We start from the raw sequence: 16,122 nt of genomic DNA, 5'->3' as shown, positions 1-16,122 counted from the left end.
AACCCGCGTCCCCTGCATCGGCAGGCGGGCTCTCAACCACTGCGCCACCAGGGAAGCCCTATTTTCTCCAATTTTAAAGCCAAGAAATCTCACATTTTCCAACTTCTTTTAGAGTTTTTATTTTTTCCCTTCAGGTTTCTATTTTTTTCACTCATCAGCGTGCATCTCATGCAGATAATTTTTCTTCTTTTTTTTTTACCATTCGGTTTCCAAATCTCACTTTCTTTCCCTGCCCAATCTATCTTTTTCCTGTGTTAATCTTTGCCAGTACTTTTAGCCTCTGTTCACATCACGTTACCGTATCTTGTTTCTTTAACCACGTATTCCATCCATGGTGTCCTTGATCCTAGCTTGGGAGACTCTTACTCTGAGCTCATCTGCACCCTCTGATACGTTTAATTTCCTCTATAAATAGAATATAGGATCAAATAGGAAAGGGATAGGCATGTGCCCCGGAGCATCGGCTTCGGGATGGTCACACCTGTAACCGAAAGGGGGGTCCGGCTGCTCGCCGCTCAAAAGCCATTAAAGAGGCCAGGTTGGTGGAGAGGGAAGTTTGCTTTAGTTTGGAGGCTGGCAACCGGGGTGGGGGTGGGGAAGAGGGCAGACTTCTGTCCAAAGGCCGGCTCCCCCTACTCGCCACTGACAGGCAGGGGGCAAGAGCTTTTCTAGGCCGAGGGAGGGGGCTACATGCAGCAGCAGTGCCGTCAGCTCTGACCATCATATTGAGATTGGTCCTGCGGTGGTCTGACCAACATCACCTTGATTGTTTTAAGTACAGCTAGTCTTCAGTTCCAGGGTCGGTTTGTTCCCATTTCCTTGAGGCCAGTTCTCAGAATTGTGGCAGCTTATGTCATGGCTACGTCTGGTCATCGTGTAGTTAACTTCTGCCACCTGGTGGCTTTCAGTATCTGTAAGACAGCTCACAGGACAGGGCTCAGAATATTACCTATAGCCCTTGAGGAGGAACTAAAGGTCCTTGACTTTGCTTACTGACTATTATGATTTGATCTCTTTTGACTTTTTTCTGTTGTTTCTGCATTTTCTCATTTCTCTGATTAAACTTATTCTTTGGCTAAAGTGTTTCCACAGACGAAAGGCAGGAGGTGGACACGGGGGGGCAAGGACCATAGGGTCCTGCTCCGTTTCACAGCCATTCTAGAGCACTCCTCACAGTGGCTGTCCAGACTCTGCTTGAATTCTGTCAGTGCTGGGGGGGCTTACCACCTCAGGGGACCATCCATCTCGTTATTGGAACACTAAAGAATAGAGAGATTGTGCTGACCAGGCAGCCAGGGGAAAATCTCAGTTGTTTTCCTACCTCTCCCGGCCCTTGAAATAGGTTAGCTCCAACTCTGCATTCTCAGTGGAATTCCTGTTTTCTTACAGCCCAAAAGAGTAGAGAAAAAAAGAGTTTCATGGATTCTGCATAATGCTAGTCACTAGATCGTATAATTCTCCTTAAAATTTAAACAAGAGCGTTCTTGATTCCTTTCTCGTGGTTTAAATTTCCTGAACAAGTACTCACAGCTCTAACACTCAGGCTCAGAGGTTAAGTAATTTTCCTGAGTTCACCCCTCGGGTGATCAGCAGGCTGAGAACTGATCCTGTGTCTTCCTCTAAAACTGTATAATAATAGTAGTGGCTCCACAGGAGTAGGCGTGTCCTACTCCAGAACTGTCCCGAACCGCCACACCCACCACACTGCTCCCAACTTGTCGGCTGTGAAGAAGGGACTTCCCGAGGCCTTGGGAAGGAGGCGGGAGGCTGGCGGGTCAACTGGAAGGTCACTGGGGCCACTTAGGCATCCCACACTAGGGCAGCGTTACTGAGGGTGGAAAATGTGCTCTGAATTTAAGGTTCATTCCAAAATTACAAAGTCCAGTGAAATTTCCAATCGGAAACCAATTGTACAAGGACAGTAAGGAAAGGAAGGAATAGAAATGGTTGGAGCTAATTCCAGTATGTTTCTACTGAGAGACCAGGTAAGTGGAAGAACATCAAAGAGAATTATTTAGGAGGAAAAGGGTTTATTTGGTTTTCAAAATATTGAATGTGGTGTAAAAGTTTTGGTGAAAGCATCTATGCTGAAAGGCCCAACACAAGCTGAAAATATGAGTCTAGAACTCAGAAGATGGATCAAGCATAAAAATATGAATTCAGTAAGAAGCCTCACAAGAAAGCAGAAATGAATGTGCTCTTCCAGACCAAGGGTGTAGACCAACAAGGGAAACCCCCAAGAGTGGCAGGTTGGTGCCTGCATCCATTCAAGGGGTCTGCACAGCAGAAAGGAAAGGCAAAGAGGCTGGAAGGAGGAAGGCAAGAGGAGATGGAAAGTAGTGACCTGCCGTGGAATGAAGCAGGGAGAAGGATTCCTATCATCTTTATCACGTACCACAGAGATAGCGAGCGGGCTGGAAATTAGGAAGATATCATATGTACGGCAGCGGGACATCCACTTGGAGGTGGCAATTTGAGGATGTCGGGAGGATAATGCAGTGGGTTCAAAGTGATAGAAAGTGAAGCAGTGTAGACTTTCCTTCTGAAGTGCCATGATAGTTTAAAAGAAGAAGGAGTCGGAGGGGTGGCGGGGGGAACGACCAAGGATTTTTTAATGTGGGAGATTTGAATTCTACAGATTCGAGAGAAGGAACAAGGAGAGGGAGTGACGAAAAATATAAGGCACGTAATTCGTGGTAGAGGAGTTGATAAAGTTCAACAGGTATCAGGAGGCAATGGGGTCAAGATCTCAGAGGTTAGTCCCGGAGAGGAAGGATGGGGGCAGGTCTGAAGGAAGGTGCTTGCCATAGGGATGAGGAGTGGGTGACGGATTTGAGAAGGACTTAAGAAGTTAATTTGGCACAATTTGGAGATAGATTGAATTGAGCCAGAGGAGGAAGGAGGCAAAGAATGGAGTCAGGAAAAACCAGGTTTTCAGCTCAGATTACTGAGGCGATGAGGGGGCCACCAACGGGATAGGAAGTATCGAAGGAGAGCTAGGTTTTACGGGTAGGTAAGAGATAACTTGGAGAATATTGAGTTTGGGGTGCCTGTGAGACATAAGATGGAGATGTCGAGGGGGGGAGTCTGGTACACTGGTCTACACTGGGAGGAGATAGATCTGTGAAATTACCAATATTCAGGTAATCATAGTTTAAAACTACAAGAGTGGAAGGTTTCATAGAGGAAGAAGATGTAAAGTGAGTCTGGGTTAGTGTGCGTGATGGGGCTGAGGTAGGAAAGACCGGAGAGAAATCAAAAGTGTGGCTCAGTGGGTGATGAGGGGAGAGGATCAGAAAGAAAGCTGTGGGCAGAGTGATGTTTCCGAAATATTAGAAGCAGACCAAATATGACCTTAGCCCAAGACAAGCCCTTCACTGGTTATTTTTTCCCAATTATTGAATGCCAGTATGAACTATGTTGCATGATATATTTTAAAAAATGATATGCTGAAATTGTCTTCCCACCTTGTGAATGGTGTTTTGGGTAACAGTTTTTCATGCATTCATTTTCCAAGAGCAATTTGTTGCTGTGGGAAGAAACCGAAGTAACTTATATTCATGAACTTCTAAAAGTCCACTCACAGAAAAATAGCAATGCAGTCTTACCAACTTCCAACTCTTTGTACTTTTTTCCATGATCAGAAGTATTTAGAGTCTGTTTTAAAGAAAGAAGCATAAATACAAGAGATAGAGACCACACACACAAGAAAAGACTTTTATCTCTCCATGGGAAAAATTCTTTCAGTGAGATATAGCTTATTGTTAATGCGTTTTGAGGTAAGGCATCGGCAAATGAAACTCTTGAAATTTGTCCTCTTTCAAAGTTGTTTTCTTTGTGCCTGGGGTTCTTTTGGCTCCGGGTTGAGAGAATATTTTGTGGAAGAGAATGGTATTTGATTGTTTCATCTTGGAGCAGTGAGAAAATCCTTGCATCTTCCTCCCACTTCCATTTTTTTGAGTAGCACTTGAGTCATAATTGCACTTTCATGTTAAAGGCTTTCCATTTGCATTAACAGTTTACTCTGGAATGCTTCTGTCCCGTACATAGTTGGCAGATCCAGTCTCGACTTCTTGACTCTCTTTCATTTTGTTTGAATTTTTCTAATTAGTGATTTTGTTTTCCAGATATTCTATTACATTTCCCATCCATATATGCCTTTTTTTTTTCTTTTTGCCTGACAGTACAGACATAGAATTGTAAAGGGATAGTTCTCTCTCATCTTCTTCTTACCATTGCCCTTATAAGGTTATTTTAATTCTGTCTTCCTTTTTCTCACTGGTTCCACTCAGAAGATATCACAAAGCTGAATTTCAGGGTCATTTGCCAGTATATTTAAAGAGGTATGCAAAGATGTAAGTCTAGGGGTTTGGGAATGTCATAACCAGAGAATGAATTGAAATCACTGTTTCCAGATGGATTTAATAAGACCAAGAAAGACAGCACATGTCCTTACTTTGCATGTTTATTATGTCTGTTGGTATTCTGGATTTTTCAGTTGACAACAGTCAACTTGGATTTGTAACTTGAGAATTAAGAGCTGTACCCTTTGTTCAGTCAATTTCCAATATGTGCATAGAGAGAAACAGACCTCAGGCCAAATCTTGCTTGCATTTGACTCAATTTTCCTATCCTAAAAATGGAATACTAATACATTCCTCATACAGATTGAATGAATTCATGTATGCTAAGGAGTGGGCATGCTACCTAGTACATAGTATGTGCTTCAAAATGCTAGTAGCCCCTCTCAACACCAGCATCACCACCACCGTCACCTTCAGTGCTTTGGGCTGTTCTCTGTGGTAATTTCGAAGGCTTCCTCCAAGTGTTTTTGCCTATAATGCCCCCCCACCAGCCCCTCACTTCTTCTGTACCGACACTCTTTCGATAAGGAATTTGTCTATTTGCTTTAGAAGTTGCTGAAAGTTTTTAGGGAGGGAACCCAGTAACTCAGTGTACTCACATCTGATTTATTAGCTATCTTTTTTCTTTGGATTTAAACTAGATATGTTATTTACCTATTGCTGTGTAAGAAACTATCCAAAACTTAGTGGCTTAAGATAACCCACATTTATTATCTCGTGATGACTGTGGGTCAGGAATTCAGGACCATCTTATCTGAGCATCTCTGGCTCACGTTCTCTCGTGAGGTTATCGGCCAGGGCTGCATCATCTGAAGCCTTGACTGCAGGTGAGGAATCCACTTCCAAGCTCCCTGAGTTCCTTGCTGGATGTTGGTGATCGAATGGGGAAGAACCTCGGCCCCCCACCACCCAGACCTCCTCACAGGGCTGCTCGAGTGTCCTCACACCGTGGTGGCCAGCCTCCCCCTGAGCAGGTGATCTGAAAGGGAGCTAGGAGGTGGCCACGATACCTTTTATAACCCGCTCTCAGAAGCCTAAGACCATCGTCTCTGTCACATTCTATTTGTTTGAGTCACTAAGTCCCCCAGCACCCAAGGGGACGGAATTAGGACCCACCCTCCCTGCTCTGCTCCCTTCCTCGTGCCTCCACCCCTCCCACCCCCTTTGCCTTTCCTCCACCCTCCTCTGCCCTCTCTGGGCCTCAGTTTCCTGTCTTAACAAGCAAAGGTCATCTTTTGCCTTCCTGGGGTTACTGTGAAAATAAAGTGCGACACATAGTGTGAAAAGACACACAGTTGGAAGGAGAGGTCGGAAGCACCTCACAGCACAGCGCCCGACGCCATAACCGTGGGGAAGTGGGACGGATCCGCCCAGCTTCTGCTCCGGCGTCTGCTCACAGAGGCGACGTTTGGTCAGAGCTCAAGGACCTCCGAGGGGCTCTCTGAGCATCAATCTGCTCAGGACGCAGGGGCTGGACCGCAGGCGCTTCCTTCTTCTCCTGGGGGAGCGTCACTGTGCGGCGCTTCAGAAGCAGCAGTTAGCGTTCTCTGGTCCTGCTCAGATGGCCATGGCAGCTCTGTGAAGTTCTTCTTCACGATTTTGTTCCATAGAGGTTATTTCTCCATAATTAGACCAGTATTTAAAGTAATTCCCCAGTCAGATGCCCATCTCCTGCCATCCAGCAGGTCACCCCAGGCCCCGTGTGTCTGGTTCAGGAGTCTTGACGTCACTGGAAGCAAAAGGTCATTGCGACTTAAGTGCTGCTGTTTATTCTTTATATCTGCGCCAATTTTCTCCAAATAACTGATCTACTGTGATTTCCTAGAAATTAATCTTGGGGCCCAGACTAGATGGGGGGTCAGAGGTATTAGCAAATCCTAACCATTTTTCTTTTGAAGATTCACTTCCATCATCAGTTCCAAATGCATCCATATTACACGTGCTCTACAGTAGATCTGTCTTCCTCAGCTGCATGTCCCTCACCTGTTATCTGTAGAAAGCTGCTTTTAAAATGCTAGTCCCTGAACGTTTGCCCACACAGGGTGCCAACTGTCCAAAGTTCCACAGGTAGAGGAAAGAAAGTGAAGTGTACGGTTCTCACTTCAACCCTGCGGGGTAACCCTTCACATTCCACACCCTGGGGAGGGCCTCTGTCCGGAAAGCTGGAGAGGATGGAGACCACGTCCTCCCTTCTTTGGGGGTACTCCCCGCATCGTAGTCACTGCATTTATGGGTTGGGGAGTATTCTCCTGGTTCAAGAGTTTAGGAGGCACATCTGAGATTTGGGGGTTACAGGAGTTTGGAAATGCTGTTTTGTTGTTGTTACCTTAGTTTTGAAAGCCATGCTCCCCTTGCAATGAGTTCTTAGTTTATTGACCACTCCGTGAAGCTAAAACCTGCACATCAAATTGTCCAAGGGGGCAGGAGTTTGCCCAATTAAGCCTATCTTGGCTTCAGTACTCACCGAGGATACACGGTAGAATCGGCCGTAGTTTACAGCAGTGCGTGGGTCTTACAGTTTCAGGGTCCAGCTGGCTGTCGGGCAGCCTCCAGTGAGCAGTGTCCTCGTTAGTTCTGTGCTACATTTAGTTGAGCTGGAAGTCTCTGCCCCGGATTTAATCACAAGCCAGGTAGTCATGGAGATGACATCTAGCCTCTGGCTGCCTGGTAAACTACATGCAAATGGTGAAAATAAAACAAACAAGGTATGCAAATTAACTTCCGGAGTAAATAAAAGACTTTGCCGCCAGGTCTCCTGACTAACTGCTTTTGGTCCAGGGATGTTTATTAGGATTCACAGTGATTTGAAAAATATCATAATCACAACCATTGTCTCAATGCTTGTTTTATTGTTTCTTGTTTATTTTTGTCTGTTTCAGATATATCAGCACTCCTATACTGGATATTATGTCCTGAGCAAAATTCCTCATGGGTAAGATTGTTCTTTCATTTTCTTTTAACGTGAAATCTGCAAAACAAAGCGCAAAGCAGAGCACTGACTAGTTGCTTAATTCTTAGGGCAGGAAATGAGCCACTTTATTTCTTGACAGCAAAGTGTCCCAATGCTGTGGGACCTCCGTGATGCCTCCAGGGCCGAGGGGGTCACTTGAGTGCAGTTTCCTGCCCATTTGTGAAGCCCCCCTTCCTGGAACAGCTCCACCACCTCCTTCTCTGGTTCCCAGGTTTGCAGAGAAAGATTCCCCTTTCCCCCCGCCCCACTTTGTAATCAGCTGTGGCCCCTCTAGGGCATGGTGATTCGACCTAGGATTCCAAGCAGGTTTCCTGGTTTTATATACATAATAGAGAGGGCAGCACCCTAAGCTCATCTTGTTTCTCAAAAATGCAAGATTTGGGACCCAAAAGTGTGAGTGGGGAGGAAAGACATGAGTGCAAGCGTGATTTTGCTGAATTTTCAGTTCTGGGTAGACACAGCCACACACAACGTGGGGTGCATTATCGGGAGCTCATCTTTGGAGTCCGGAGGTGTTAAGACATGATTGAAGTTTGGGGAAGCCATTTGTTGAGTGGGCACTCGGAAAACCACTTGCAGAGCAAGGAGAGTATGGCAGGGATGGCTTTTACTGCTTCCATTTTTATTCTTTCTTTCTCTCCCCTCGTCTTCCTCCTTCTTCCTTCTTCCTCCCCTCCCCCACCCGCCTACAACCCCTCCGCCCTCACCCCTGCCCGTGTTCTTGTTCCCACCTTTTCCTTCTCCTTTATACCCTCCACGGTTTCTCTCACTTTTTTTTTCGAAAAGGTGAAGTGCTCAGGAAATGTTCAAAGAAATTGGATTGTGCTGCTGGCAATGTTGTGTAAATTCCCGTGACTGTTTACGGGGAGGCATCCTAATTTTCCTAAGCAAATTTAAACAAACAGCAGGAGTTGCTAATAAGTATTGTTCCTTAGGAGAGCATTAATCACAGCATCTATGTTTCACAACTGCTGCTGTCTGTTTTCTACTAAGTTTAGGTAGAATATGAGCATATCCTTGGAAAAAAAACTTGGGGAAAATAATTTCATTTGATAAATGAAAGATACATGTAGACATGTGGCCAAAGGTGATTAATCGTTTCCATTAGACTATTAGAAAAATCAAGCCCCGAGAAAACAAAGTAGTGAAAACAAAGTATCCATAGGTGTTTTTTTTTTAAAGCATAGTTCAAATAGAAACTCAAATGTTTTTCACTAAGGAGGAATTATTCTATTATTTTTCAAACAGATATGCATCTTCAAAGGTCACGGCAGGCAGGAGTATAATTATGCCTTGAGATTTATCTACCCCTTCTGGGAACAATAGAATTTATTGTGGATGATGGATATTTCATTTCATCTTATATAAATTTGTAAAACTCAAAACTTGAAAAGCATTTTGTGCTTGACACATGGTGTAAATATTTTACTGCATCAGTTAGAATTTAAGAGAAATAGGTTCTGAGAACCTGGCACAAGAGTTTGCCAAACCAGCCACAAACCGAAGGACAAGGTGGTGTGTGCTGAAGGCTTGGTTTCAGCGCTCACGGTGAGGATGATGATCCCTCCATAGAGGATGCCAACGAAGCGTGAGCTGCTTTTGGTATTTTTAAAATAATCATAGTAATAATAATTGCCATCATGTATTGAATGAGTCTCAAGTGCCCCTACCCTAGCACATCAGTCCTGCAAAAAAGCATTCTTCTCCGCCTTTTACAGTGAGAACTCTCTGTCATCTCATAGCTGGTGCCCAGGAGAGCTGGAATCCAGCATAGCCTGGCTCACTCTCAATCCTGTGCCATCAAAACAACAGCCTTGGGTAAAATTACAGCTGTAAATATCAGATTTTTAGTGGTGCTAATTTATTGCTTTTCTAAGTGTTACCGAACCAAACTTGGGTCCGCTCGCCTACACACAGTAAAGCCAATCTACTGACACCAGGTTGTGGTGAAGGAAAGTGCAGCGTTTACTTCAGGCACCAAGCAAGGAGTCCAGGTAGCTAGTGCATAAAAGGCCCAAACTCCCCAAAGGCTTCAGGAAAAGGTTTTTAATGACAGGATGAGAGAGGGGGGTTGTGGGGTGTGTGATCAGCTCGTGGACCTTCTTCTGCTTGGCTGGTGGTGAGGTAATTGGGAGTCAACATCATCAATCCTCTGGTTCCACCTGGTCTGGGGTCTACGTGCTTGTGGGCAGCGTGCAGTTAACTTCTTCCACCTGGTGGGGGTTTCAGTATCTGCAAAACAGCTCAAAGGGCACAGTTCAGAATATTATCTACAGCCCTTGAGGAGGAACTGAAGGTCCTTGACTTTGTTTAATGGCTAAACTATTATTATTTTGTCTTGTTTTACTGTTTTCCTTTCTTTCTGCATTTTCTCGCTTCTCTGATTAAATTTACTTGTTGGAACTTGCAGAAAGCCTAGGTATGCTACAGATTTTCTACAGACAAGAGGCAGGCAGAAGGCATGGGGCGAGGGGTCTGTTCTGGGGAGGCCCCATATGGTCCTGCTTAGTTACATAAGGACTCTTACAAGATTGAAAGATGTAGCAGATTACTTGTTACATTTATGGGAAACAATCTCTGGAAGATGAGGATGTCTATGGTTCATCACCACATAAACTGACAGCTTCTCCAAACACGGCATTGCTCGACCGTTTATGCAAAATAAATGAATTAATTAATTTCAAGTATTGTCAAAATCTTATTTGTATTAATGAGACAGTGGATTTCCAAACTGGATGGGACTTTAGGCTTGGAGCTTTTGCAGCTTCAGTCTCCAGAATGGGTTTGTTGAGCTCAGTCAGTTGTGCCAGAGCTCCACCAGTTGGCAAGGGGAGAACACAGCCCAATAGCTGGGTTTGGGGTATCAAGGAAAGCACAATTGTCTTTTTAAAATAAAACTATCTCTATTAAAATATTTAAATTTACATTACTCATAGAACCAAAAATCTGAGAGCTTCTCTTGATACTTCTGGAGTCACAGATCTGTATCTTTTTCTCAAATTCTCACCTCTCGTTTCATCCCTCTCTCCCCTCAATTCCTCTCTTCCAGCCAGAGGCCATTCAGTATGGATGGGATTATTTGTCCTTTATAGCTTTTTTTTCCCCCCTTGGCTTCAGACTTTCCAACCAATCACAGATAAAGATCAAATTAATTTTTCAGTGCCCTCTAAACTCTGGTTTCCTTCCTTTTTCCAATGACGGAAGAATCTGGGAAGGGGGTATCCTCTTTTCTGTCTCTTCCACGAGCCGTAAAGAGGCCTTCGTGTCCTGTGTTTAAATTCCTCCTCCTCCAGCTGTGACCTCTGCAGCTGGAGCCCACTAGAACCCCGTGTGCATGTAATGGCTTGGGTTATAATGAGAATGCCGAGCCAACTGAATTTTCATTTATTCAGAGATCTAGAACCTAAGGGTAGTTGCGTTTGACTTTCACATACTAAATTTTCAAAAATTGTATTCGTAAAGGACGTGTCTTTTATGTGAATTTGTTTATTAAGCCAGAATTAAAGCTATTATTTTTAACATAAAGTGTTTCACTAAGTCTTTATATCAGAATGTCAACAAAATAAAGCAGTCTTTCATAATAGAGATTATAACCAGCTAAATGTGCTCTGTTAAGGGTCCATTGTGTGTTTTCCTAGCAGTCTTTGGTAGACTTGGCTGTTTCTTGACATTTTCCTGACATGACTCTTTTTTGGATTAGTTTTCCCATTGGCTTGAGTGCTTTTTTTTAGAAAAACTATATTTCTATATATTTATAATTTCTTATATCTTTTAGGATCTTTCTGAAAATCATATGGGCTAGAGAAAATCAATCCTTCTACAACAGAAATCAATTTTAAGAAAAATTTGGTATACCCCGTAGTTATGTAGCATTGGCGTTTTGGAGTTTGGCAAACAGAGAAATAATAGAACAGAAACTGAGACGTATTCAGAGGCATTTTTGTTTACATGTCAGGCCATCTTCTGTGGATATTGTTGCCCCAACCTTGCTTATTTACCTGTACCAAACACATTGTACAGAACTGTGTTCCTTTGGCATTCTGGTTGACTTATGAAGTCACATTCTGCATCTGTGAAAATAATAAACTGAGGCATAGATTCCTTCTGCCCAGGGTTACTGTCTAACTTTATAGTCTGGGATGCAGAAGAGCATTCCTTTTATTTAGAAAATAGAAATCTAGGTTGACAACATAGCACAATGCCCAGTACCTTGCCTGATATCATGACCCAGGAGTTAAGAGCTGAAGCCCTGTGGTCCCATAGACCTTAATGTGAATCCCAGTCTGCAGCTGACTCTTGGCTGTGTGACCTTGATAGTTGCTGTACTTTGACGATCTTAGTTTCCATATTTTAAAAAAGATGTTAATAATAGTGCTCACCTCATAGGCACATTATAAGAATTAAGTGGAATGATACATGCAAAGTGCACGGCAGAGAATTTTGCTTCTAGTGAATGCCTGGGAATGTTATTCTTCATATTGTAATATATCCCCAATATATATTTATAGTCTTGTAATTAAATTTTTTTAGACTTTACTTTCTAGCCAGCTCAAATCCTTTTTGTTACAAGGAGAGGAATGATATAACCCCTACAATAATAAAATCCCGTTTAATCATTTTTCAAAGCTAAGACTTGTTCTGTGACACTCAGGTGATTTTGATGCCCATGTGATTTTTTTAAATTAATTAATTTATTTATTTATTGGCTGCATGGGGTCTTTGTTGCTGCGCACAGGCTTTCTGTAGTTGCAGCAAGCGGGACCTACTCTTTGTTGCGGTGCACAGGCTTCTCATTGCGGTGGCTTCTCTTGTTGAGGAGCACAGACTCTAGGCACGCAGGCGTCAGTAGTTGTGGCATGCGGGCTCAGTAGTTGTGGCTCACGGGCTCTAGAGAGCAGGCTCAGTAGTTGTGGTGCACAGGCTTAGTTGCTCCGCGGCATGTGGGATCTTCCTGGACCAGGGCTCGAAACCGTGTCCCCTGCATTGGCAGGCGGATTCTTAACCGCTGCGCCACCAGGGAAGTCCTGCCCATGTGATTTGAATTTATCTCTTAAAAGAGATGTCTGTAGCTTCAACTATCTACAGTTCTCAATGCTCAATAAGTTCTTTTTATCTCATCTCAATCTGACTTACTGCAATTAATTTTTAAGACTTTCTTGTTTTGCCTCCAGTGGAAGCAGAAAAGACAGTATAAGTCAACAAACATTTATTGAAATGCTGTATTGAGCAACAAAAGCACAGTTGCTATCCTTAAGAAGTTTAAAATCTTGTTGAAGAGGAAAGACACAGACTTATATAACAATATAAAATTAAGTGCCTCAAATGGGTATTTTAAACACTGAACACAAAAGAAGAGATGTCATAAAGGATCTCAGAAAGGAAGTCTGGCTTGAGTGGAGCCTTATAATTGAGTAAGTTTGGTTTGGTTTGGTTTGGTTTGGTCTAATAGATGGAGACAGAGAGGAGATGTTCCAGGTCGGGTAAAGCATTAAACAGGCTTGACCTTTTCCACGAGCCAGCATCTTCCTGGAGTTAGTGGGGTGCCAGGCCAGGCCCGAGCAGGGCTCTTCTCATGGGGCTCTGCATGGGGAGAGATAGGGTTGGGTGGGTTTAGGGTGAGCCTGGCGTGTGGGAGACCTAAACCCCACCCCGGTGTGATGGGTCTTTCCACTAAGAACACACTGAACACCGAGCGGAAGAGAGGCGTGGTGAAGGTGGCGGGCGTAGATTCGTTTTATGCGTGTGTGTAGAGAGAAGGAAAGGATGATCAGGAACATGGAGCCAATTAGGAGACCCGGTGGGGAGCAGTGAAGGCTCAAGCGTAGAGACCACATGATTGGGATTATGGGCTCTGGTGTTCACTTGGAGAATGAAGACAGATGCCAAGGGTTTATACTCCATGTCCCTCTAATTAAATCTGTGGCAGCCTGTGCCTGTGTGAGTTGAGCCTGATGCATGAGAATATTGAAAGTAGTGAGTTCATGAGGGCAGCGGGCAGAATCCCAGCAGTGTCAGTGTCTCCACATCTCCTTCCCCAGGACCCTGCACCGGACCTTCCACTCAGACACACTTCGCTCTGCAGAGCTGCCGGAAGTTGCATGAATAGGATTGCTTGTAAACCTTGAGGAAGTGCCAAAATGTAGGAGAAAGAGAGTTCTTAGAATGGCATTTTACGTGTCTACCGTGGCATCCGGCAGGGAGAGTCCTGCTGTTATCGGCATTCACAGTAATTTCAGAACTGTGGACAGCTCCGAGCTCTCCTGTAGGACTTGGTCTTAGCTGCTTCCCCGTCTCCGGCTCCCTTCCCCTCCAGGCCTCCCTCCTTCTCTCCCTTCCTCCCCTGAAATCCAAACTGTTAGCAAGCACTATCAAAATAGCATGAACTTTAAAGTCAAATCTATCTGGGAATAAATTCCCAGGCAGCCTTTCTACCTGTGTAATCATGGAAAACTTTCTTTGCTTCTCTCGGCTCTATTACTCCGCACATATGATGGAAATAAAATGCCTGACTGATAGGGTTCATGTAAAGGTTATGAAATACTGTAGGATGACGAGATGGTGCATTTAAGTGCCTATTTTGGAGTGCAGAAAGCACTACGGGCTTTTTTCATGGTGGAATCAAGACCTTCCGTTATACAACCAAATCTAATTAATCTCCCTCCCCGCAATTTCCCTACCTTTAGACAGAAAATAAATGTCATCCTCAGTGCCAGCTCTGATCAGTTCTAATGGCTTCCTGGAGCTCTGAGTTTAAAGGTGGTCTAGAGCTATGCCTGGGCTCTGTGGGGAAGGAAGCCGTGATCGACGGGTAGGGGGTGGCGGTGGAGGGGAGTGGAGGTGCACGTGAAGCCTTCCAGGTGCCGGACCTGCTTGCCCCAGGGACCGCATTGGTGGTGTGTGCCATCACTGCCCCCCACAGGACCTGCTCCCGCCTTTGCTCCCTCCGTCCTTCACCCCACCCTCCACACGCCGCCAGAAACTTCCCGCTCAGGGTGTCCAGCTCCTTCTGAGCCTTCAAGCCCCGACATCAAAACCCTCCTCTAAACCCCGCCCCCCCCCGCGCAGCTCCCTGCGCCCCTGGAGTAAGATTGCCTCTCATTTCACACTGTAATGTATCCTTGCGTTACATTGCTAGTTACCTTGTCGTGGGTATATAATGTTTCTGAACAGAATGTTTAGAAATGTTTTCAATATGCATTTACTGCCCGGCACATTTCTCTCCTGAATTCTAAGGTGTCAGAAAGAGGGGCTTTGCTGGCAGGGGCTTGGCCTGTGTCTGTGGCCCTGGTGGCCGTTACCCAGGGTGAGAACAGGGCTGCTCAAGAAAAACCACAGGAGAGGCTGCACCCGTAGATCTGAGCTACCGGCAGAAGAGCCACTAGCCACATGGCAAAGGGGTTCTTCTCCACGGAATCATCTGCTGTCCTCAAAAACTTGCCTACCACATCTGAAGATTTTCAAGCAGACAAACCCGTTCGGAAATGAGGTGAAGATATGTGTGATGCGTCATTTTGTCAGGCGCCTTGTGGAACCTAAACTTGTATGTTCGTATCCTTGAATTGTTCCCAACGCAAGAGGGAGTCCATAGATGTTGGCTGACAGTTGAGGAAGTTAGTCAATTAATTAAATGACATTGTCTAGTATAAGAAGATGCGAGCCTGGGACCCACCCCAAATCAGTTAGACCAGAGTCTCAGAGGGTGGGACCTCACGAGAGTTTTTTTAAGTTACTCAGGTGTTTCTAGTTTGGATATCTGGGGTCAGCTGGTCCTACCCCACTTCTTCACTTGCTCTCGTCGCTAAGTGACCCCCAGGATTTTATCCGGAGCTGAGAAATAACCCTTCTATTTCTGGGAAAAAATGACAAACATTTCCCCAGAAACACTCATCTCCTTGTCCTCTCGGCAGAGAAATAGTGGCAGGTCGCAGGTTAACAGCGTTCTTGGAGATTTCTTTAATGAAATGCATTAAAGGCTCAATAGCACTGACGTCTGCACCACGGGGATGAGATACAGCCTTGCGCTTTTGTCTTCTGAGTTCATCCCCAGAACGGGACGGCGATGCGCGGGCCCATTCTGGGTCTGGGCCGGAGTTTGACGTGAGCGCCACCTAGTGGGCCCAGCCTGGAAGCCGCCTGTTCCGATTCGTGCGTTTCGGAGCTCAGCTGCTCACCAGCGTCTCTTGAAGAATCACAGGGCCGATTCTAAGTCACACAAAATTAGAGGCAACTATGTTGAACCCTTTCCACTGGGCCTGAGTGTCAGTCACCTGAGACGACTCTGTCTGCGTCCCCGAGGTCAGCTCTGTTCTCGTTCACAGGCCTTTTCCTAAAGAGAAAAGGCTGGCGCGCGTGGCCGACGGCCGGAGGCTTTGCGGCAGCGTGTGCTGCGCCGTCCGCTCCCGCCGCAGGGTGACGGGCACGCGCCCCCGCCACGGGCCGGGCTGTACTAGCCGCGGACGGAGAGTGGGACGGCCACGTGTGTCGCTTGCTGTCTCGTCTATCGTGTCCTCTCTTCACATCACCTTCCCTCTGATCCAGGCGGTCCCTACGGGGGCTGGACACAAAGCTCCTGCCTTATTTACTTCAGTGACATTCGCGTAGATTAAACCTCAAGGACAGCCTTGTCCAGAAAAGCGGCAGTCAAGGACAGCGGGATGGGTGGTCATCCAGACCCTAGAGAGACAAGGATGCGCTGGTCACAGCTATATAACTACAGCCTCATTGCAGCATAACTTATTTATAGTAAAACTCACACTTTTTTTTTTTTTTTTTTTTTTTTTTTTTTTT

The 16,122-nt window shown here is 45.2% G+C and overlaps 1 protein-coding gene across 1 annotated transcript in view; it reads left to right on the top strand.

The window, feature by feature from the left end:
- Window positions 1-16,122, top strand: part of DPP6 (dipeptidyl peptidase like 6) — an 824,646-nt gene that overhangs the window by 575,131 nt on the left and 233,393 nt on the right. The window contains exon 6 of the mRNA XM_024129132.3: window positions 7,244-7,296. Coding sequence (XP_023984900.1) covers window positions 7,244-7,296 — 53 coding nt within the window. The remainder of the gene's footprint in view (window positions 1-7,243; window positions 7,297-16,122) is intronic.

The sequence above is a fragment of the Physeter macrocephalus genome, chromosome 5, assembly GCF_002837175.3.
Source record: "Physeter macrocephalus isolate SW-GA chromosome 5, ASM283717v5, whole genome shotgun sequence".
Classification (NCBI taxonomy): domain Eukaryota; kingdom Metazoa; phylum Chordata; class Mammalia; order Artiodactyla; family Physeteridae; genus Physeter; species Physeter macrocephalus.
The sequence above is the reverse complement of the archived record's forward strand: the minus strand, read 5'-3'. Positions and strand labels throughout refer to the sequence as shown.